Source organism: Jaculus jaculus, chromosome 19 (assembly GCF_020740685.1).
Source record: "Jaculus jaculus isolate mJacJac1 chromosome 19, mJacJac1.mat.Y.cur, whole genome shotgun sequence".
NCBI lineage: Eukaryota > Metazoa > Chordata > Mammalia > Rodentia > Dipodidae > Jaculus > Jaculus jaculus.
Genome location: NC_059120.1, coordinates 55,037,741 through 55,060,124, shown reverse-complemented (window position 1 = coordinate 55,060,124; position 22,384 = coordinate 55,037,741). Strand labels below are relative to the sequence as shown.

Sequence of the window (22,384 nt, the reverse complement as noted above, 5' to 3'; positions counted from 1 at the left end):
GGGAGGAGAGGTCTGCCAAAATCGAAGGGGGTCCTGAAAGGGGGACACTCGGGGACTGAATATATAAACATATAAGGGTTGGGGTGGGGGGCTTGAGGAAAGAGAAGCTGGGAGTCGGGGAGTGGAAGGGGGGTGCTTAGGAGAGAAGAAAGACGACGAGAGAAAGGGTGGTCACTGTGGTCACACTCAGGCGGGGCCTCCCTCAGTGGTCACCCCAGCTCTTGGCAAGGTGAGGTGGAGATGGCTTCTCCCTCTAGACAGCCCCCAGTCGGGGGCTCAGGGCTGCTTCACGGGAGCCGGGCCCGTTCTTACGGAAGCCTGGTACAATCAGCCTGCTCCCCGGTGAGGGAAAGACGCCTGGAGCATCCATTGGAGCCCGGAGACACACTGGCTGGACTAGCACTCAAATACGGGGTGACGGTGAGTCTTTCCAGGACGGGGCGTAGGAGGAGGTGGGGGTGACCTTTGTAGGAGAGATTTAACCCTCGGGAGAATGTGGTGACCCTCTAAGCGCTCTGCCCTGACCTTTACCCTTCCATATTGTGTGGACCATTCCGTCTTTATTCTCCCACTCCCCGCACCTCCCTCCCCTTCCCCCCCCCCCCGTGCTGCACCTTCTGTTTTGTCCCCAACAAAGAGGAGCAACTCCCATTTATTTATTAAGCCACACACTGTGTCGGAGCTGCGCATCCATTAACTTATTTGAGCCTCATATACCCATGGTGCCTGTGTGTGTTTGTGTGTGTGTGCGTGGGGGGGGGGTGTTTCAGGTGACACTTAGACTGATTAAACACTTTTTTTTTTCTTTTTAGAGGTAGAGTCTCACTCTAGTCCAAGCTGACCTAGAATTCACTATATAGTCTCAGGGTGGCCTCAAACTCATGGCGATCCTCCTATCTCTGCCTCCCGAGTGCTGGGATTAATGGTGTGTGCCACCATGTGCAACCTAATCAAACAATTAAAATAAAATTTTTTATTTATTTTCAATCAGAGAGAGATTGAGAGAGAGAACGGACACGCCAGGGCTTCTAGTCACTGCAAACGAACTCCAGAAGCATGCGCCCCCTTGTGCATCTGGCTAATGTGGGTCCTGGGGAATCAAGCCTGGAACCAGCGTCCTTAGGCTTCACAGGCAAGCACTTAACCACTAAGCCATCTCTCCAGCCCACTTAAAAGTATCTTGTTGGTCAGGCGTGGTGGCACACACATTTAATCCCAGCACTCCAGAGGCAGAGGGACAAGGATCAGTGTTTGATACCAGCCTGATACAATAGTGAAATCCAGGTCAGCCTAGGCTAGAGTGAGACCCGATCTAAATAACAAGAGCAGAAGAGGCGGAGGACCAGGCTACCCAGGGATTCAGCAATTATCTATTGAGGGCACCCATTCTCCCACCCACTTCCACCTCCTGTTGGAGATTGAACAGTGGCCTCCTGCATGCCAGACAAGTGCAGTACAGGCAAGCAACACTTCCAGCCAGAGACTTGTTACTGCCTTGTGCTGGAGGTGGGAATGTTACGCAGGCAAATCACAGGGATTTTTTATTTGTTTGTTTGGTTTTGGTTTTTCGAGGTAGGGTGTCGCTCTAGCCCAGGCTGACCTGGAATTCACTATGGAGTATCAGGGTGGCCTCGAACTCAAAGCAATTCTCCTACCTCTGCTTTCCAAGTGCTGGGATGAAAGGCGTGTGCCACCATTCCTGGCACAAATGACAGTTTGCCAGCACTTGGGACGTGGAAGCAGGAGGATCAGAAATTCAAGGTCACGGGCTGGAGAGATGGCTTAGCAGTTTAGGCACTTGTCTGCGAAACCTAAGGATTCAGGTTCAGTTCTCCAGGTCTCACTTAAACCAGATACACAAGGTGGCACGTGCGTCCTGGCACGCCCATTCTCACTCTCTCTTTCTCTCCTTTTCTCTGTCTCAAATAAATAAAAATAAAATTAAAAAAACAAAAAGAAATTCAAGGTCATTCCTGGAGAGATGGCTTAGTGGTTAAGGCATGCTTGTCTGCGAAACCTAAGGACCTAGGTTCAGTTCCCCAGTACTCACATAACCCAGATGCCCAAGGCAGTGCATGTGTCTGGAGTTCATTTTCAGTGGCTAGAAGCCCTGATGCAGCCATTAATAAAAATAAAAAGGGCTGGAGAGATGGCTTAGTGGTTATGGCGCTTGCCTATGAAGCCTAAGGGCTGTTCCAATCTCCAGGTCCCACGGAAGCCAAAGGCAGTGACACAAGCACGCAATGTCACACATGTGCACAAGGGTGCACGCATCTAGAGCTCCTTCGCACCTGCTGAAAGCCAAGGCACACCTATTTTTTCTCTCTCTCTCTTAAAAAGAAAAAAGAAAAAGGAATAAGAAATTCAAGGACACCAGGTGTGGGGGCACACGCCTTTAATCACAGCACTTGGGAGGCAGAAGTAACATCGCCATGAGTTCGAGGCCTCTGTGAGACTACATAGTGAATTCCAGGTCAGCCTGAGCTAGAGTGAGACCCTACCTCAAAAAAAAAAGCAAGAACAAACCAAAAATTCAAGGTCACTCTCAACTACATGCTACGTGGCGAGTTTGAAGCCAGCCTGGGATACATGAGGTCTTGTTTCAAATGTAATTATAATATAAATAAATAAAAGAAGAGAAAAACAGAAAATCTCTGTACTATAGTGAAGAAGAGTTTTAGACTCTGATTCTGTTCTACATACTTGTGAGTTACTCCCCCTGTCTGAAGCGTTAGTTTTGCCACATTTGTAAAATGAAGAATATATTTAGTAACAATAATTACTTAAATTATCCACCTATCAGTTAAGTTAGTATGTACCAGAATCTATATATATATTTCTCATTTTATCTTCATAAGATTATGAAGTAAATATAATTCTTTCTATTAAAAGGTAAAGTGAAAAAAAAAAAACAAAACACCCAAACAGGTAAAGTGAGGGTCAGGGAGATGTCTGAGTCTTTGAAGCTTACTTGCGAAGCTAGCTGCTGGCCTGGGTTCAGTTCCCCAGTCCCATAAAAAAACAGATGCAAAGCTGGGTGTGTTGGCTCACGCCTTTAATCCCAGCACGTGGAAGAAGGTAGGAGAATTTATCACTGACTTTGAGGCCACCCTGAGACTACATAGTGAATTCCAGGTCAGCCTGGACCAGAGTAAAACCCTTGAAAAACTAAAAAAAAAAAAACAGATTCAAAGACTGGTGCATGCATCTGGCTTTCCTTTACAGCAGTGGCAGGAGACCCTGGTGTTCATGCATGTGTGCATGCACGCACACACATATGAGCACAAATAATTTTTAGCATATTGAAATTGGAACAGCTACATAATATTATCTATGTAAAATAAAATCAGTAACATGGGGCTGGAGAGATGGCTTAGCTGTTAAGGCGTTTGCCTCGAAGCCAGAGGACCCAGGTTCGATTCACCAGGGCCCACATAAGCCAGATGCACAAGGGGCACATGCATCTGGAGTTCATTTGCAGTGGCTGGAGGCTCTGAGGTGCCCATTCTCTCTCTGTCTGTCTCTCTTCTATCTCTCTCTGCTTGCAAATAAATAAATAAAAAATCGGTAACATGGAAGCAAGTTGTGATTGAGGCGTGGTATATCATGCCCATAATTCTAGAACTCAGGAGGTAGAAGCAAGTGGATGGAGAGTTCAAGGCCAGCCTTAGCTACATAGTGAGTTCTAGGCCAGCCTGAGATACATGAAACTATGATACAAAGCAAATAAAAAAAAAATCAAAAAACAAGAACATGTTCAAATTAGTCAAGTTTAGCCAGTCATGATGGTACATGCCTTTAGTTCCATTTATGCATCTAGCTGTACATGAGTACTGGGGAATCAAACCATGGTTGTCAGGTTTTGCAGACAAACACATCCACAGAGCCATCCCTTCTGCCCTAATGATTTTTTTTTTTTTTGGTCTGTTTGTGTTTGTTTTTTTGAAGTATGGTCTCACTGTAGCCCAGGCTGACCTGGAATTCACTGTGTTGTCTCAGGGTGGCCTTGAACTCTTGGTGATCCTCCTACCTCTGCCTCCTGAGTGCTGGGATTAAAGGTGTGCGCCACCACTACAGCTTTGACCTTTTTTTTTTTTAAGTTTTTTTTTTCTTTTATTTGAGAGCGACAGAGAGAGAAAGAGGCTCCAGCCACTGCAAACGAACTCCAGATGCGTGTGCCTCCTTGTGCATCTGGCTAACATGGGTCCTAGGGAATTGAGCCTCAAACCGGGGTCCTTAGGCTTCACAGGCAAGTGCTTAACTGCTAAGCCATCTCTCCAGCCCTTTTTTTTTTTTAAATTATTTGTTTATTTGAGAGAGAAAGAGGCAGATAGAGAATGGGCACGCCAGAGCCTCTTAGCCACTGCAAGTGAACTCTAGATACATGTGCCATCTTGTGCATCCAGCTTCCCATGGGTACTGAAAAATTGAAGCTGGGTCCGTAGGCTTTATTTGAAGCTGGGTCGGTAGGCTTTATAGGCAAGTGCCTTGACCATTGAGCCATTTCTCTAGCCCATGATTGATGAGTGTTATGTTCATTAATTTTGGTGATTTTTTTTAAGATGGAACAGATTAAGCGTGCAAACCGCCTTTACACTAATGACTCCATCTTCCTGAAGAAAACCCTCTACATCCCCATCCTGACAGAGCCCAGAGACCTGTTCCACAGTTTGGATTCTGAGGAAGAGAAAGATGGAGAGGAAGAGATATACCCAAGCAACCTGGACGTTTGCTCACACTCAGAGGAGAGGAAGAATCAAGAGACAGGTTCAGGCTGTGCCAACGGCAAAGTGCTCCCCACGCCTCATCAGCAACCCCTCCCACCCACTCATGATCTCTCGGCCTCTGATTTCCTTAAGAAGCTTGACTCACAGATCAGCCTGTCAAAGAAGGCTGCTGCCCAGAAGCTGAGAAAAGGGGAAAGTGGGTGAGTTTGAGTGGTTTCTTCCCAGTCCCTCCATAGACATTCCTCCACAGGGCCAGCAGGGGGAGAAGCCCTGGGGAGTCCCAAGACAATGTGGAGAGCCTGTAGTTGCTGGAATGAGTTGAGGTGGTAGGAAACTAAGTTCCATGTTCTCACTGGAATAAAGCAATTAACTGCTCTTATTGCTGTAATAATCTCTAAAGGAGCATTAGGGCTGGGATTTTTTTTTTTCCAGAAAAAATTTATATGTATACTTTTTTTTCGAGGTAGGGTTTCACTCTAGCCCAGGCTGATCTGGAACTCAGTATATAGTCTCAGGGTGGCCTCAAACTCATGGCAGTCTTCCTACCTCTGCCTTCCAAGTGCTGGGATTAAAGGTGTGTGACACCACACCCAGCTCAAGAAAAGATTAATTTTTCCATCCAGCTCATGCAATAGAAGAAGGCATCTTCTACTACACCTTCAGTTATTTATTTGTTTATTTACTTTGGTTTTTCTATGTAGGGTTTCACTGTGGTCTAGGCTGACCTGGAAATCATTAGGTAGTCTCAGGATGGCCTCAAACTCATGGTGATCCTCCTACCTCTGCTTCCCGTGTGCTGGGATTAAAGCTGTGCACCACCACAACTGGCTTATTTATTTATTATTTATTTATTTGAGAGAGAGAGAGAGGGAATTGGTGCACCAGTGCCTCAGCCACTGCTATTGCACTCCAGATGCTCGTGCCACCTAGTGGGCATGTGCAATGTATGTGGGATCTGGAGAATTGAACATGGATCCTTAGGCTTTGCAGGCAAGTGCCTTAACCACTCAGCCATCTCTCCAGCCCCCACTGTACCTTTTTCCTTGGCCAAACTCAGGTTCTTGTCCTGATCTATCTCTATCTCTCTCTCTCTCTCTCTCTCTGTGCCCCTTTCCTTACCTGCAGAGTACCTGGGGAGGATGCAGGGCTCCATCTGAGCTCCCCTAGGACGCAGCAGCGAGCAGTCTTAGGTCCTGTGCCGCTGACCCGGACCTCTCGGACCCAGACGCTACGAGAGCAGGAAGATGAAATCTTCAAACTCTGATGTTCCCATAAGTGATAGAAAGAAGATAGCTGAAGGAACAACTTGAGGAGGAGATGATTCTGAGGTGAGGCTGAAGAACATCACTTCCCGGCCCGCCTCCCTCCTCTTCAGCCATCTTCCCTGGCCTCTCTGTCTATCAGGAATTCCTCAGCTGGGGGGGGGGCAGATTTTTATGACAGCAGTAAGATGTGGGAACAGACCTCTTGCCCGTTCCTGGGCTGAATCCAGAGTCACCCTTTAGATTCAGAAGCTCTTCTGAAACCCTCGCTGCCTTCCCGGTTCTTTCCCCGGTCCCTGGCCTTGGAGCCAGGAAGCAGACCCCCCCCCCAACTTCCTCCCATCTCCAACCATGTTACCTAATTTATTTGGTGCTATATCGAAGTAATATTTATTTGCTATATCTAACTCCCTCCAAGCCTGAGATGAAAAATGGGGTTTCCAGAACTGGACGTGAGAGAGGCCCAGAAACAGTGAGCCAGGCCTGCTGGCTGTCCCCATCTCCCGGCTCCTCAGCAGTTGAGGGCGGGGGTCCAGTGAGCTAGCGCCCCCCCCCCCAAGACAGCACTGTTCTCAGCCTTTTCCCTGGTCTAAAGGTAAAGGCTGTGGGCTCTGTCTTCACGAGCCAATTCCCTATTCCCTCTTACAGCTCTTGCTCTGAGAAGGTAGCCGTGTGGGGAACTGGACTTTCTGTTCCACCACTTCACCCTCCGGCCTGTCCTCTGCTCAGCATGCAGTGGGCTAAAGGATGGCAGGGGTGAGGGGCAGCTGTTACACCCCCTCCACACCAGAGCCTCTGTATCTTTCTAGTTCCTCACTGCATTTTTTTTTTAAACTTGTAGCACTGGTCTGCAATTCAGTTTGGTCTTTGTTTTCTAAAACAAAAGCAGGCAAGGGATGCCTTTAATCTCAGCATTGGGGAGGCAGAGGTAGGATTGGGATGAGTTCGAGGCCAGCCTGGGACTCTATAGAGTGAGTTCCAGGTCAGCCTGGGCTAGAGTGAGACCCTACCTCAAAAAAAAAAAATAAAAATAAAAATAAAAATAAAAATAAAAATAAAAATAAAAATAAAAATCACACAAACAAAAGAAAAGAAGTAAACAAGGGAACCTCAATAGTACTGGAAATATGTCCTCAGTCGCCTGTTTGGGAATGGTGAAAGCTGAGATGAGTGAGTGTCTATAACTCCTTTCCTCTGTGATCCTAAGGAGAAGATGCTGGAGAGATTAAACGTTGAGCTCTGTGCATGTTTTAGTAGTTTTATTTCCCCTGTAAAACTCTTCCCTGCCCCAGCTCGGTCTTCTTGGAGCTCCGAAACCATGCCTGTGGTATCTGTCCAGCCTTTGCCCAGAGCTGGAAACCTACGCTGTGTGTAAGGGCCATCTTCCTCGCTTTTGCCATTTTCCCCCAAGGAGAATATATGGGCAATGTTTGTTTCCTTCCCTTGGTTCTTAGAGAGGGCTTCCATGTGGCAGGCCGTCCTCGTGGGAGAGAGAGAGAGAGAGAGAGATCCAAGTTTCACTTCACCTTTTTCTGTCAGTTCTGTTTCCTGTGCTGTGGTCAGATGGGAGAGGGGCCCCACTCTCCGCATGGCTCTTGTCCACCAGCAGTTTGGGGGTGGCAGTGGTTGTTGGCCTCAGTCAAAACCCTCCGGGGCGAGTCCCAAGCGTCAGCGCGCGCACGGTAAGCGGTGTTAGGTAGCCCGTTCATTACCTGTCAATTTCCAAGTCAGCCATTCCGCCCAGGTCCAGCGCGCCGCGCCGCGGGCCCTCAGAGCTTCCCTTCGTCCAGCAGCTTCCTGAGCCCGTCGCAGATCTTGCTGCGGTGCTCGCTGAAGTCAGGCCCGTAGAGGGCCGTGAGCAGGCCCGGGTCGGCGTAGTGGTCGAACACTCTGCGGATGCGCTCGTGGGACTTGGGCGTGAGGTGCTGCTTGACCAGCTCCAGCAGCAGGTCCCGGCACTCGGCGAGCAGGCCGGCCAGCACGGCGGCCTCGAAGGTGAAGTCCACCTCCCCGAAGCTCAGCGCCGTCATGGCACCCTGCTTCAGCTTGTGGCGGAAGCGCGTGGCCAGCGCCAGCTCCCCGGGGCCGAAGCAGCCACTGCGGTGCAGCACGGCCACCTTGACGGCCACCTTGATCAGGTCCTTGATCACGCGCTGGGCCTGGGGCCGGCTGCGCGTATATTCTTTGGACACCCGGTAGAGTTCGTCCAGGACCTCGCTGCTGGTCTCCTCGATGAAGAGATGAGCCACGGAGCGCCCAGCCATCTTGCTCAGGAGCTTCTTCTCGGCCTGCAGTGCCAGGCTTTTTGAGCTGAAGGGTTCCATGGTTCCTGGGGGCGTGGGGAGGTGTGGTCAGTCGCTTTAAGAAAGACCAGTGGCTTCCTTAGAAAGAAAGAGATGAAGTTGGACGTAGTAGCTCGCACCTATAATCCTGAGGTCATCCTGGGCTACAGAGTGAATTTCAGGTTGGTTAGCCTAGGCTAAGGTGAGATCCTGTCTCAAAACAAAAACTCAAGAGGGGGTTAAAAAAAAAGGCTTATTTTCATTTCTGTTGCTTCTCACCCCTAGACTCTCAACCTGCTTTTCTCATTTAGTGCTGCAGGGAATGTGGCTCTCCAAACCAGCCCAGAGGAGAAGTGGCAGCCCATGGGGGAAGGCAGGAGGCCAACCTCCCACCAGCTAAGTCTCAGGGCACGTAGGCTGCTGCCACTTCAGTGGAGAGTGCTTGCCTGGTGGATACCCATGAGGTCGCGGGCATCTGTGAGCATGGATCTTACCCTCGTTGTTTTACAACTGAACAAACCGAAGCTTATGTTAAATTATTTATCTGAGATCAAACACAACTGTTTTGCTCACTCCAAAAGCCCATGTCTGCTGGTGTGCTATGTTGCCTTCTCAGAAGAGAAACAGAAACAGAGGGGTGCCAGGAGTCCTATTAAGAATAGTTAATAGATGGGCTGCAGAGATGGCTTAGCAGTTAAGGGCTCGCCTGTGAAAACTAAGGACCCCGGTTCAAGGCCTGATTCCCCAGGACCCACGTTGGCCAGATGCACAAGGGGGCACACGCGTCTGGAGTTCGCTTGCAGTGGCTTGAAGCCCTGGCATGCCCATCCTCTCTCTCTCTCTTTCTTTCACTCTCTCTGCCTCTTTCTCTGTCTGTTGCTCTCAAAAATACATAAATAAAAATAAAAATAAATTTAAAAAAGAGTAGTTAATAGAGCCGGGCATGGTGGTGCACACCGTTAGTCCCAGCACTTGGCAGACAGAGGTAGGAGGATCACCATGAGTTCAAAGCCAGCCTGGGATTACAAATTCCAGGTCAGCCTGTGCTACAGTGAGACCCTACTTTGAAAGAAAAAAAAAGGGGGGGGAGCTTTGGGGCTGGAGAGATGGCTTAGCGGTTAAGCTTAAGCGCTTGCCTGCAAAACCTAAGGACACATGTCCGACTCCCCAGATCCCACATAAGTCAGATGCACAGGTGATGCAAGCGTGCAAAGTGGCACATGAGCTCAAAGTGGTGCACATGTCTGGAGCTCAACTGCAGTGGCTGGAGGCCCTGGCACATCAATTTTCTCTCTCTCTCATTAAAAAAAAACTGGCTTTAGGTCAAGTAATCTTCCTGAAGCCCACAAGGAAGTGTGGGCAGCGTGCTCAGAAGGAAGGAATGCCAAGGGCCGAGAACCCTCTGGGGGAGCGGCATGCCCACCGCGTGCAGGCAGGCCTCTGTCCCCACGGTCCTTGCCTGCCCTGGTTCTCGGGTTGTTTTTGCTTACTTCCCCTCCCCTGTTCAGCAGGATGTGGCAGGGACCGCAGTGCCTCACCCAGTCCCCCAAATGAAAAGAGCTTGAAGACGCAGAGGAAAGAGGTGCATGGATCACTGAGTGTGTATGTGTGTGGGGTCTCCCCCAGCTACATCATTCCAGGGGAACCTACAACCTTCATTTGCTCCCCGTCTGCCCTGGGGTTTTCTGGAACGTACTCCCCAACCGGAAGAGGTGATTGCTCCATGTGAGCCTTCCTTCCTCCTCCTCGGCCTTCCTGTCACCCAGCTCGCCATTGCCCCGATGCCATTTCATAGTTGATCTCCTGTCCTTTCCCTTGTCTCCCTCCTCTCTCATCTGCGTCCTCCTATGATCGTCTAACCTCGTGGGCTCTCCCCCCGGCCCCGGACACGTCCACCTCCATACCTGAAGATGTCCTTACAGACCCCCGGGAGGGGTGGTGCATACCTTTAATCCCAGAACTTGGGAGGCAGAGGTGGAGGATCACCGAGTTCGAGGCCAGCCTGAGACTACATAGTCACCTCCAGGTCAGCCTGAGCTAGAGACCCTAGCCCTCAGAAAAACAGCAAACCAACAAGAAAAGGGAGAGCGAGAGAAAGAGAGAGAAAGGGGTCCTTACAGCTCTCAATACTCTGTCACACACCGATGCCCACCTCCACACCCTGCGCTCAGCTCTTCTCAATCCTGGTCTTTCTTTCAGAGACTGCCCGTCCCCACGTTAGGTAACCAGCGGGAGCCCAAGGGTTTGGACAGGTGGGAGTTTCGCGATGCAGAAAGGAAGTGAAGGCTGAGCAAGGCGGTTAACCTCCTGCCACTGTCTCTCTGGAGCCTACCCTTCAGTCACTGCCAATTCCTTACCTGCTGGGCGCCCTTCTGGCCTCCTCTGATGTTCCCTGAGAGCTGACAGAATAGAGAAGCCCTTTGGCCTAGCTCCACCCCCCAAAGCCCCACCTACCTACCCCGCTCAACCTCCGGCTCATCACCACTGTCTCCAAGAAGGCCTGTGACCCAAGGGCAACCCCAGGATAAGACAAAGGTCAAAAGGAATGGAATTCTGTGGGAAACTCTTGACTTTGAGTTGGGGAGAAGGGGCTGCACATCTTTCACCCCGATTGCTGCTTTCTCGCTGCCCAGTATTCTTGTGGCGCACTGGGAAAGATGCAAAATCCGGACTTCTGGGTTTGGAGTCGGCGGTGCAGTCGGGCAACATTATGGCAAGCATCTTCCAGGGCCTGTACTTTAAGGCTGGCACAGGCCATCCCAGCCTCTAAGTATTGACAGGAGGAAGATTCTGGGCCCAGAACTGCTGAACCAAATGGAACCAGCAGGTGTCAGCACCTCATTGAAACATTAGAGGAACAAGACTACTGAGGCTGTATAAACCCAAAAATGAGGGGAAGCGCCCGGCATGGTGGCGCCTGCCTTTAATCCCAGCACTCAGGAGGCAGAGGTAGGAGGATCGCAGAGAGTTCGAGGCCACCCTGAGACTACATAGTGAATTCCAGGTCAGCCTGAGCCAGAGTGAGACCCTACTTTGAAAAACAAAAACAAAAACAAAAACAACAAAAAAATAAGAGTGAGGGGAAGTCACAGTTTTTTGTTTTTTTTTTAATAATTTGAGAGAGAGAAGTATGGGTGTACTAGGATCTCTTATGACTGCAAACGAGCTCTAGATGCATGTATCTGACCCTATGTAGGTACTAGGAATCAAAACTGGGCTGCCAGTCTTTGCAAGCAAGCACCTTTAACCATTGAACCATCCCTCCAGCCTGAGTCCCAGTCCTTGAATGCAGCACAAGTATTTGGCATTCAGAAACTGTATACCTGGCCAGGTGTACACACACATCTGTAATCCCTCAGAAGGCCGAAACAGGAGGATCGCCACAAGTTTGAGGCTAAACCTAGTTACTCTACATAAGAGTCTAGACCAGCCAGGACTCAGATGCAACCCTTTCTTCAAAAACAGGGGCTGACGCTGGAGAGATTGCTTAGCAGTTAAGCGCTTGCCTGTGAAGCCTAAGGACCCCGGTTCAAGGCTCGATTCCCCAGGATCCATGTAAGCCTGATGCACAAAGGGGCACATGCATCTGGACTTCATTTGCAGTGGCTGGAGGCACTGGTGTGCCCATTCTTTCTATATATGTATATCTGCCTCTTTCGGTCTCTCTGTCTGTCGCTCTCAAATAAATAAAAATAAACAAAAAAAAATTTAAAAAAAGAAATGTAAAAACAGGGACTGGAGAGGTGGCTCAGCTTTTAAGGCATTTGCCTGCGAAGCCTAAGGACCTAGGTTCAATTCCCCAGTACTCACATAAGTCAGATGCACAAGACCATACATGCATCTGGAGCCCATTTGCAGTGGATGGAGGCCCTTGCATGCCCATTCTCTCCTACTGTCTCTCTCTTTAAATAGACAAAATATTTTAAAAAATAATAACAAAAAATTGCACTGGGAGTTGTGGTATACAACTTTAGTCCCAGTACACAAGGCTCAGTTAGGAAGATCACCATGAGTTCAAGGCCAGCCTGGGGCTATAGAGTAAGTTTCAGGTCAGCTTGGCCAAAAGTGAGATCCTGCCTCAAAAAATTATTTTAGGACCAGGTGAGGTGGCACACACCTTTAATCCCAGGGCTTGGGAGGCAGAGGCAAAAGGATCACTATGAGTTCAAGGCCATCCTGAAATGATATAGTGAATTCCAGATCAACCTGGACTAGAGTGAGACTCTACTTTAAAAAAAAAAAAAAAAAAAAGCAGGGCTGGAGAGATGGCTTAGCGGTTAAGTGCTTGCCTGTGAAGCCTAAGGACCCCGGTTCGAGGCTCAGTTCCCCAGCACCCACGTTAGCCAGATGTACAAGGGGGCGCGGGCGTCTGGAGTTCATTTGCAGTGGCTGGAAGCCCTGGCGCACCCATTCTCTCTCCCTCTATCTGTCTTTCTCTCTCTGTCTGTCACTCTCAAATAAATAAAGAACAAAAAAAATTTAAAAAATAAATAAAAACAAACAAAAAATGATAAGAATTAGGGTTGGAGAGATGGCTTAGTGGTTAAGGCACTTGCCTACAAAGGCAAAGGACTCAGGTCCAGTTCCCCTAAGACCCATGTAAGCCAGATGCACAAAGTGGCACATGCATCTGGAGTTTATTTGCAGTTACTGAAGGCCCTGGTGCACCCATTCTCTCTCTAAAACAAATAAAGCAAATTTAAAAAAAGCAAGCCAGTCTGGTTGTGGTGGTGCTCACCTTGAATCCCAGCACTTGGGAAGCAGAGGTAGGAGGATCACTGTGAGTTTGAGGCCACCCTGAGACTACATAGTGAATTTCAGGTCAGCCTAGGCTAGGGTGAGACCCTACCTCAGAAAAAAAATTAAATATATTTATTTATTGAGTATGAACGCACCAGGACCTCCTGCCACTTGCAAACAAACTCCAGATGATTGTGCCACTTTGTGCATCTGACATGTGGATAATGGGAAATCAAACCTGGGCCACTAGGCTTTGTAAACAAGCACCTTTATTCACTGAACCATCTCTCAACCTCTCTCCCCTAAATTTCAGAGTTGAGGATTTTCCTGTAGCCAGGTGGGACAACATTAAAATGATTAATCTGGGGCTGCAGACATTGCTCAGTGGTTAAAGTGCTGGCTTGCAAAACCTAATGACCTGGGTTGGATTCCCAAGGACCCATGTAAAGACAGATGCACAAAGTGGTACATGCATCTGGAGTTCATTTGCAGCAGCTAGAGGCCCTGGCACACCCATTCTCTCTCTCAGTCAGGTGTGGTAGCACATGCCTCAAATCTCTCTCTCTCCCTCCGTCCCTCTCCCAAATAAATAAATAGATTTTTCTTTTATTTATTTATGAGGTTGGGTCTCGCTCTAGCCCAGGCTAACCTGGAATTCACCATGTAGTCACAGGTTGGCTTTGAACTCACGTCATTCCTCTTACCACTGCCTCCCAAGTACAGGGATTAAAGTTGTGCACTGCCGTTCCTGGTCTAAGGCTCCTTTTCTCCTTTTTTTTTTTTTTAATTAAAAATTTTTATTAACATTTTCCATGATTATAAAATATATCCCATGGTAATTCCTTCCCTCCCCACTCCCACACTTTCCCATTTGAAATTCCATTCTCCATCATATTACCTCCCCATTATAATCATTGTAATTACATATATACAATATCAACCTATTAAGTATCCTCTTCCCTTCCTTTCTCTACCCTTTATGTCTCCTTTTTACCTTACAGGCCTCTGCTTTTTTTTTTTTTTTTTTTGAGGTAGGGTCTCACTCTAGCTCAGGCTGACATAGAATTCACTATGTAGTCTCAGGGTGGCCTTGAACTCAAGGCGATCCTCCTACCTCTGCCTCCCAGGTGCTGGGTTTAAAGGTGTGCACCACCACGCCCGGCTGCTTTTTAGTTTTTTGATGTAGGGTTTCACTCTGGTCCCAGCTGACCTGGAATTCAGTATGTAGCCTCAGGATGGCCTCAAACTCATGACAATCCATTTACCTCATCCTCCAAAGTGCTGGGATTAAAGGCACGCACCACCTCGCCCAGCGTATGTGAGATTTATACGGGAACATGTTTGGTGAGGCATGAGCAATGGAAGCTGTCACAAGTACACAGCCCAGCACATGTCCAGGGGCCACAACTGGGATATCACTGACCCCACAGCCATCAGGAATGAGCTGCTTCTCAGCTACCAAGTCCTCACACCCTTCTGCATTGAATTTTGTGAAGCTCCATTTTTTGAGACTTGGATTTTCTGGTGACTACAAAACTTGAACTTGGCCCTGCACAGTACCTCAATTGTATGCCCTTTATTCTAAAACCTGGTGCATTTGAACAGAATGACCCAGCCTGAGTGAACCCTGGCCACTGTGCCCTGGGGCTTCCCCAAGGTACCTTACATGACTGTCTGGATTGTAGATAGAAGAAAACATGTTTTTCTTTCTTTCTTTCTTTGTTTTCTTTCTTTTTGTGGTGGTGGGTTGATTGCAACTTTAAAATTTTTATTTTTTATTTTTTACTTTTTGGATTTTCAATGTAGGGTCTTGCTCTAGCCCAGACTGACCTGGTTCATGTCTCTAGTTCTAGCACTCAGGAGGCTGCTGAGGCAGGGGGTTTCCAGCCTAAGCAACAGCATGAGACCTTGTTTCAAAGAAAACAATAGCAAGGCTGGAGAAATGGCTTAATGTTTAAGGCAAGCTATATGCCTGTGAAGCCAAAGAACCCAGGTTTGATTCCCCAGGACCAACGTAAACCAGATGCACAAGAGGCACATGTGTCTGGAGTTCATTTCCAGTGACTGAAGGCCCTGGCATGCCCATTCTGTCTGTTTCTCTTCTCTCTCTCTGTCTCTCTCTCTCTCCCCTAGCAAATAAATAAATAAAAATTTATATATTTACATATATTTATATATTTATTATATATATATATATGTTGCAGTGGAGGCAGAATATTGCCATGTGAGTTCAAAGACACCGTGAAACTACAGAGTGAGATTCCAGGTCAGTTCTGGGCTAGAGAGAGACCCTACCTCAAAAAGCAAAACTGGGCCTTATTCCCAGCACTCAGGAGGCAAAGGTAGGAGGGTCGCCATGAGTTCAAGGCCACCCTGAGACTACATAGTGAATTCCAGGTCAGCCTAGATTAGAGTGAGACCCTACCTCGAAAAATAAAAAAAAAAAAAACAAAAACAACAAAAAAAAAGCCATGCATAGTGATGCAGGTGGTACTTTAATGCCTTTAATCCCAGCACTTGGGAGGCAGAAGTAGGAGGATTACTGTGAATGTGAGGCTACCCTGAGTGAATTCCAGGTCACCCTTGGCTAGAGTGAGACCCTGCCTCAGTAAACAAAAACCAAAACAAAAAAAAAAAAGGTAGTACTCCAGAGTCTTAAACAATTGACATAGTTCTGTTTCCATTAATTAATATGCTAATATACAAGAAATCAATGATTATATCTTCTTGAATAATCTTCACTTGAAACAGAATAAAGGCTATGAATAATGCTCAGTGGTAGAGTGCTTACCCAGCATGCACAACACTGTGAATATCATCCCTACCACTGCAAACAACAACAGCAAAAAGAAATTGAAGCAGAATAAAAATGTTCAGATTGGGGGCTGGAGAGATGGCTTAGTGGTTAAGGTGCTTGCCTGTGAAGCCTAACAACTTGGGTTTGATACCCATGTAAACCAGATGCACAAGGTGGTGCATGCAGGTGGAGCTCTTTTGGCGTGGCTAAAGACCCTGGTGAGCATATTCTCTCTCTCTCTCAAATAAATAAATAAAAATTTAAAAAAATGTTCAGGGGCTGGAGAGATGGCTTAGCAGTTAAGTGCTTGCCTGTGAAGCCTAAGGACCCCTGGTTAGAGGCTCAATTCCCTAGGACCCACATTAGCCAGATGCACAAGGGGGTGCACGTGTCTGGAGTTTGTTTGCACTGGCTGGAGGCCCTGGTGCACCCATTCTCTCTCTCTGTCTATCTGCCTTTCTCTCTCTGTCTGTTGTTCTCAAATACATAAATAGAAATAAACAAAAAAATTAAAAATAAATAAATTTTTAAAATTTATTTTATGGAGAGATAAAGAGAGAATGGGCACACCAGAGTTTCCTGACTCTACAAACTCCAGATGCATGTGCCACTTTGTGCATCTGAGTTTACGTGAGTACTAGGGAATCATACCTGGGCTTACAGGCTTTCCAAGCAAGTCCCTGTAAGTGCTGAACCACCCTACAGCCCCTGTTTATGTTTTGGTACTAGAGGGACCCAAGCTGTCAGCCACTGAGGTGCTCCGTTAGCCCTGATGCTTGCCATGGTTGGGACAAGTCTTCTCACATCAGCCCAGGAAGAAAAAGTTCGGTAATTTAAAACACTCAGGCAAGAGTTCAGCCTGACAGAGCTGCAGATAGTTCACAGCTTTTAATCTTTATCCTTTTCCGTTTGAAATCTTTGATGATGCATTTATTTCTTCCTTTACTTATGACATGCCAGACATTGTAAGTAAAGAGCTGGGCTAGGAAGATAAAGACAAGCTTCCTGCTGGGTGTGGTGGCTCATGCTGTAATCTAAGCACTCTGCTGATTCTGGTGGTGCACACCAGTAGGCAAATGTTGAAAAAAAAAAAAAATGAGGCAGAAGGACCCTCAGTTTTAGGTCAACCTTTTTTTTTGGGGGGGGGCTAAGGTCTTGCTCTAGCCCAGGCTGACCTATATTATTCACTATGTAGTCTCAGGATGGCCTTGAACTCGTTGGTGATCCTCTTACCTCTGCCTCCCGAGTGCTGGCATTAAAGGCGTGCGTCACCACACCCAGACACAGTCTCTGTTTTGCTTCAGTTTCCATTCTCATCAAGCCAAAGCTTTTGCTTAAGTTTTGATTCTCTTTGGAACATTTTCTCCTTCCTTCAGACCAACTCCTACCAAAGTTCCTCTGCCCTTTATCTTGAGATAAAATGTAGCCTACAGGTTAGGAGGCTTAGCTGTGTTCGGATGCTTACTCAGCATACACCAAGGTCCTCAGTTTTATTATTAGCGCTGAAAAGAAAAAAAGTAATACATTTCCCCTGAAAGCATATGAAGGGTCCAGGCTGGTCTCAAATCCCTTTTTCCTCCTGTCTCAGGCACCAGAGGGCATCACCACTCCTGCCCAGCTCTGCCCTGATATCGCTTTTTTTTTTTTTTTTTTTTCAAGGTAAGTTCTTGCTCTAGCCCAAACTGACCTGGAATTCACTATGTCATCTTAGGGTAGTCCCCAACTCTGGTCTTTCCTCCTACCTCTGACTCCCACGTGCTGGGATTAAAGTGTTCAACCACTCCTGGTTGATATTGCTTTTTATTTATTTATTTTTTTTGGTTTCTTGAGGTAGGGTCTCACTCTAGCCCAGGCTAACCTGGAATTCCCTATGGAGCCTCAGGGTGGCCTCGAACTCATGGCAACCCTCCTACCTCTGCCTCCAGTGCTGGGATTAAAGGCGTGTGCCATCATGCCCAGCTATCTTTTTATTTTTAAGTGTTTTATCTATTTATTTATTTATGAGTGAGAGAAAGAGACAGATAAGGAAAGAGAGAATGTGTGCACCAGGGTCTGTATCCACTGTAAATGAACTCCAGACACATGTGCTATCTTCTGCATCTAGTTTACATGGGTACTGGGGAATCAAACCTGGGCCCTTAAGTTTCGCAGGCAAACACCTTTAACCACTAAGCCATCTTTCCAGCCCAGACTCACACTAATTTTTCTACCTCAGCCTCATGAGTACTTGTGCCACTACATTCAGCCTCTTAAAAAACAAAACAAAACAAACAAACAAAAAAACCTATTTGCCGGGTGTGGTGGCACATACCTTTAATCCCAGCACTTGAGAGGCAGAGGTAGGAGGATCGCCATGAGTTTGAAACCACCATGAGACTTCATAGTTAATTCCAGGTCAGCCTGGGCCACAGTGAGACCCTACCTCGAAAACACCAAAAAAAAAAAAAAAAAAAAAAAAAAAAAAGAAATTATTTATTGGGGCTGGAGAGATGGCTTAGTGGTTAAGGTGCTGGCCTATGAAGCCTAGGGACCAAAGTTCAATTCCCCAGAACCCATGTAAACCAGATGCATATGGTGATATATGTGTTTGCAGTTCATTTGCAGTGGCTAGAGGCTCTGGCATGCCTATTTTAAAAAATTGGGTGAGAGACAGGTAGAAGGATCACCGTGAGTTTGAGGCCACCCTGAGACTACATAGTGAATTTCAGGTCAGCCTGGGCTAGAGTGGGACCCTGCCTTGAAAAACAAAACAAAAACAAAAAAAAAAAAAAAAAAGAAAATTGGGGCTGGAGAGATGGCTGAGCAGTTAAGGTGCTTGCTAGCAAAGCCTAAGGACTCAGGTTTGATTTTCCAGCACTCTCATAAAGTCAGATGCACAAAGTGGCACATCTACCTGGAGTTCGTTTGCAATGGCAGGAGGTCCTGGAATGCCCATTCTCTATCTCTCTCTCTCTGCCTCTTTCTCTCACTCTCTCTTCAATAAATGAATAAAATATTTTAAAACTTATTAGCCTGGAGTGGTGGCACACACCTTTAATCTCAGCTCTTGGGAGGCAGTGGTAGGAGGATCGCTAAGAGTTCAAGGCCACCTTGAGACTACATAGTGAATTCCAAGTCAGCCAGGGCTAGAGCGAGAGACCCTGCCTTGAAAAAGCAAACAACAAAAAAATATTTACGTGTGCGTGCATGCTAGTCTCTTGCTGAACATATTGGCTCTACACTGGTGTTGGGCAATTGAACTCAGGTCAGCAGGCTTTGCAAGTAAGCAGTCAGCAATGTTAACCATTGAGCAATCTCTCCAGCCCCCAGTAAGCCCTTGGGAAATTTATTTAAACTTCTCCAGACCTTCGGAAACTTACTTAAACTTCTGAGTTCCTCTTAATTTTCAGGCAACTTTTTTGTTTGTTTTTGTTTTTCCAGGTAGGGTCTCACTCTAGCTCAGGCTGACCTAGAATTCACTATGTAGTCTCTGGATGGCCTTGAACTCATGGCAATCCTCCTACCTCTGAGTGTTGAGGTTAAAGGCGTGTACAACACCACCCATGGCTTAAGACATCTTTCTTCCAAAACTTCTTTTCAGTTTTTGTTTTGTTTTCTTCAAGGTAAAGTGTTACTGTAGCCCATACTGACCTGGAATTCATTCTGTGGCTACAGGCTGGCCTTGAATTCACAGCATTCCTCCTACCTCAGCTTCCCAAGTGAGTGCTGGGATCAAAGGTGTGCATCACCATCCTTGGCCTTCTTTTCAGCTTTAAAACCTCTAGAGCGAGACCCTATCTTGAAAAACAAAACACAACAACAACAAAACCCTTTTCCTTAATTTTTAAAATTTTTTTATTTACTTGAGAGAGAAAGGCAGAGAGAGAGAGAGAGGGAGAAGGAGAGACAGAAAGATAGAGAGAGAATGGGTGCACCAGGGCCTCCAGTCACTGCAAACAAACTCCAGCTGCATGTACCACCTTATGCATTTGGCTTATGTGTGTCCTGGGGAATCCAGCCTGGGTCCTTTGGCCTTTCAGGCAGTGCTCAACCTTTCACTAATTAAACTGTCTGCTAAATTACACTGGACCCAGGACACATCAGCAGTTAATCTTGTGCAGGTATTGTTTCTTTGTCTCTGATACCAGTTTTTTTTGTTTGTTTGTTTTTGTTTTTGTTTTTTTGAGGTAAGGTCTCACTCTGGTCCAGGCTGACCTGGAATTAACTATGTAGTCTCAGAGTGGCCTTGAACTCATGGCAATCCTCCTCCCTCTGCCTCCCAAGTACTGGGATTAAAGGCGCGCGCCACCACGCCCAGCCTGATACCAGTTTTGTTACTGCTACACCTGGTCTTAAATCTGTCTGGATCAGCACATGTGCGTGCGTGCATGCGTGTGTGTGTGCGCGTGTGTTACTCACTGCAACACTTACCCTGCTCGGTGATGTTATACATTCTGATCCTCTCTCAGTTAAAGCTGTTATAGACATGTTAACCCTCTACTCCTTTCCTCTAACCTAGCGACCAAATGTGGGTGGAAGTGCCCACTCAGACACTATTTGAGAATGCCAATGTCTCCCAGACCACCTACTTTTCTGGGAATTTTGAGAATGTCTTTTGTCCCAGCCTCATATGGGGAAGAATCTAAACAGGCAACACTAGGGTGGAAGCCAGGCAGCGCAATCTGAAGTAGCTTTATTCTTCCTCCACACTGACATTCTTCAAGTCAAAGGATCTTTACTGAGGCAGGATAAAAAGGCAAAGGAGACTATGCGGACCTAGAACGGGAAAGGAGCCCCTCACCCTGGAACCTGGACGCAGTCTCTTACCATCTGAGAACGAGGAATTCCATGGGCTGGGGACAGAGATCCATTGGTAGAGTGCCTGCCTAGCATGCACAAGGGCTGGGTTCAACCCCTAGCACCTCATAAACTCACGCATGGTGGTGCTCACCCGGACTGCCAGCACTTGAGAGGTAGAGACAGGAGGATGAGAAGTTCAAGGTAATCTTCAGTTCCAAAGCAAGGCCAGCCTGGGATACATGAGACCCTATTTCAAAACAAAAATACAGGGCTGCAGAGATGGCTTAGTGGTTAAGGTATTTGCCTGCAAAGCTAAATGACCCAGGTTTAGTTCCCCAGGACCCACATAAGCCAGATGCACAAGGTGGTGCCTGCATCTGCAGTTGGTTTGCAGCAGCTAGAAGCCCTGGCATGCCCCTTCTATTTTTCTTTCTTTCTTTTTGTTTTGTTTTTCAAGGTGGGGGTCTCACTCTAGCTCAGGCTGCTGCAAATTACTATGTAGTCTCAGGCTGGCCTCCAGCTCAAGGTGATCCTTCTACCTCTGCCCCCCAAATGCTGGGATCAAAGGCGTGCACCACCAGACCCAGCTTCTCTCCCTTTCAAATAAATTATATATATATACATAATTATAAAATATATAATTATGTATATATATATAGTTGTTGTTGGGTCTTTTTTGAGGTAGGGTCTTACTTTAGCCCAGACTGACCTGGAATTCACTATGTAGTCTCAGGGTAGCCTCAAACTCATGGCGATCCTCCTACCTCTGCCTCCCAAGTGCTGGGATTAAAGGCATGGGCCACCACACCCGACTTAAAGTAAAATATTTTTTAAAAATTAAAAAAATGGGCTGGAGGGATGGCTTAGTGATTAAGGCACTTCCCTGCAAAGCCAAAGAACCCAGGTTCCATTCCCCAGGACCCATGTTAGCCAGATGCACATTGGGGTGCATGCATCTGGAGTTCATTTGCAGTGGCTGGAGGCACTGACAGGCCCATTCTCTCTCTCCCTCCATCTTTCTCTCTGTCAAAAAAATTAAAATATTTTTAAAAAATTAAAAAAAGAAAACAGAACTTCCAGTCCAATTAGAGGGCTATTGATTTCCCCCATAGCAGACATGCCACTATTGTACCCATTGGCTCATTTGGCCTGACTGGCCAAATTTAAGGCTTGGAGTGTTCACTGTTGAGTACCTTCACTGGTGATTTCTCTCTCTCCTATTGAACTGCATGCAGCATGGCTTCTTCCAGCTTTCTTCAGCTGGTCTACATGGAGGAGGTTATCAGCTCAGCTCCAGCAGGATTTCTCAGTGACCTTGCAGCCCAAGTATGTGGAGTCTTCAGCAATAGGGTGGGAAACCAAGGGCCTTGGCAGTGGCCTGTAATGTTTTGGGGGTATCAGTGACCTCCCTGGCCAACAACTCACTGGAAGGTATCTCATCCCTGGCACTGAAAAATTTCTAGTAACAATCTATGTTAGCCTTGATCTTAATGCCTCTTTTTAAAAATTATAAAAAATTTATTTAGTTTTTAAACCAATTATTTCTTTTTTATTTTTATTTTTAGATTTTTTATTTATTTATTTTTTTAATGGAAAGTAAGGATTTTTTGTATACAGTTCCAGAAAGTAGAGTTCATCATGACAGGAGGAAGGTGGTGTTACATTGTCACATCAGCAGGCGGGGGGGGGGGGATGAGAGAGAGAGAGAGAGAGAGGGAGGAGAGAGAGAAAGAAGCAAACAAGATTGGGCTGTAAAACTTCAAGGCCCACCCCCAGTGGCACACTTCCTCCAGCAAG

The 22,384-nt window shown here is 46.9% G+C and overlaps 2 protein-coding genes across 3 annotated transcripts; one reads left to right on the top strand and one right to left on the bottom strand.

Annotated features, from left to right (window-relative positions):
* Positions 1 to 107: 107 nt before the first annotated feature.
* Positions 108 to 6,965, top strand: Lysmd1 (LysM domain containing 1). Its single transcript, XM_004667144.2, has 3 exons — positions 108 to 420; positions 4,563 to 4,927; positions 5,853 to 6,965. Exons 1-3 carry the CDS (start codon positions 241 to 243, stop codon positions 5,989 to 5,991), a joined length of 684 nt encoding a protein of 227 aa, XP_004667201.2. The 5' UTR covers positions 108 to 240; the 3' UTR covers positions 5,992 to 6,965.
* A 286-nt stretch (positions 6,966 to 7,251) lies between these two features.
* Tnfaip8l2 (TNF alpha induced protein 8 like 2) lies at positions 7,252 to 10,667 on the bottom strand. Of its 2 annotated transcripts, none has more exons than XM_004667143.2 (2): positions 10,629 to 10,667; positions 7,252 to 8,318 (listed from the first exon to the last, which is right to left on the bottom strand). In XM_004667143.2, exon 2 carries the CDS (start codon positions 8,311 to 8,313, stop codon positions 7,759 to 7,761), a length of 555 nt encoding a protein of 184 aa, XP_004667200.2. In that variant the 5' UTR covers positions 8,314 to 8,318; positions 10,629 to 10,667; the 3' UTR covers positions 7,252 to 7,758. The 2 variants fall into 2 exon arrangements, with proteins under 2 accessions (XP_004667200.2, XP_044994501.1); XM_045138566.1 differs by having other exon boundaries at positions 7,252 to 8,370; positions 10,629 to 10,658.
* Positions 10,668 to 22,384: the final 11,717 nt, after the last annotated feature.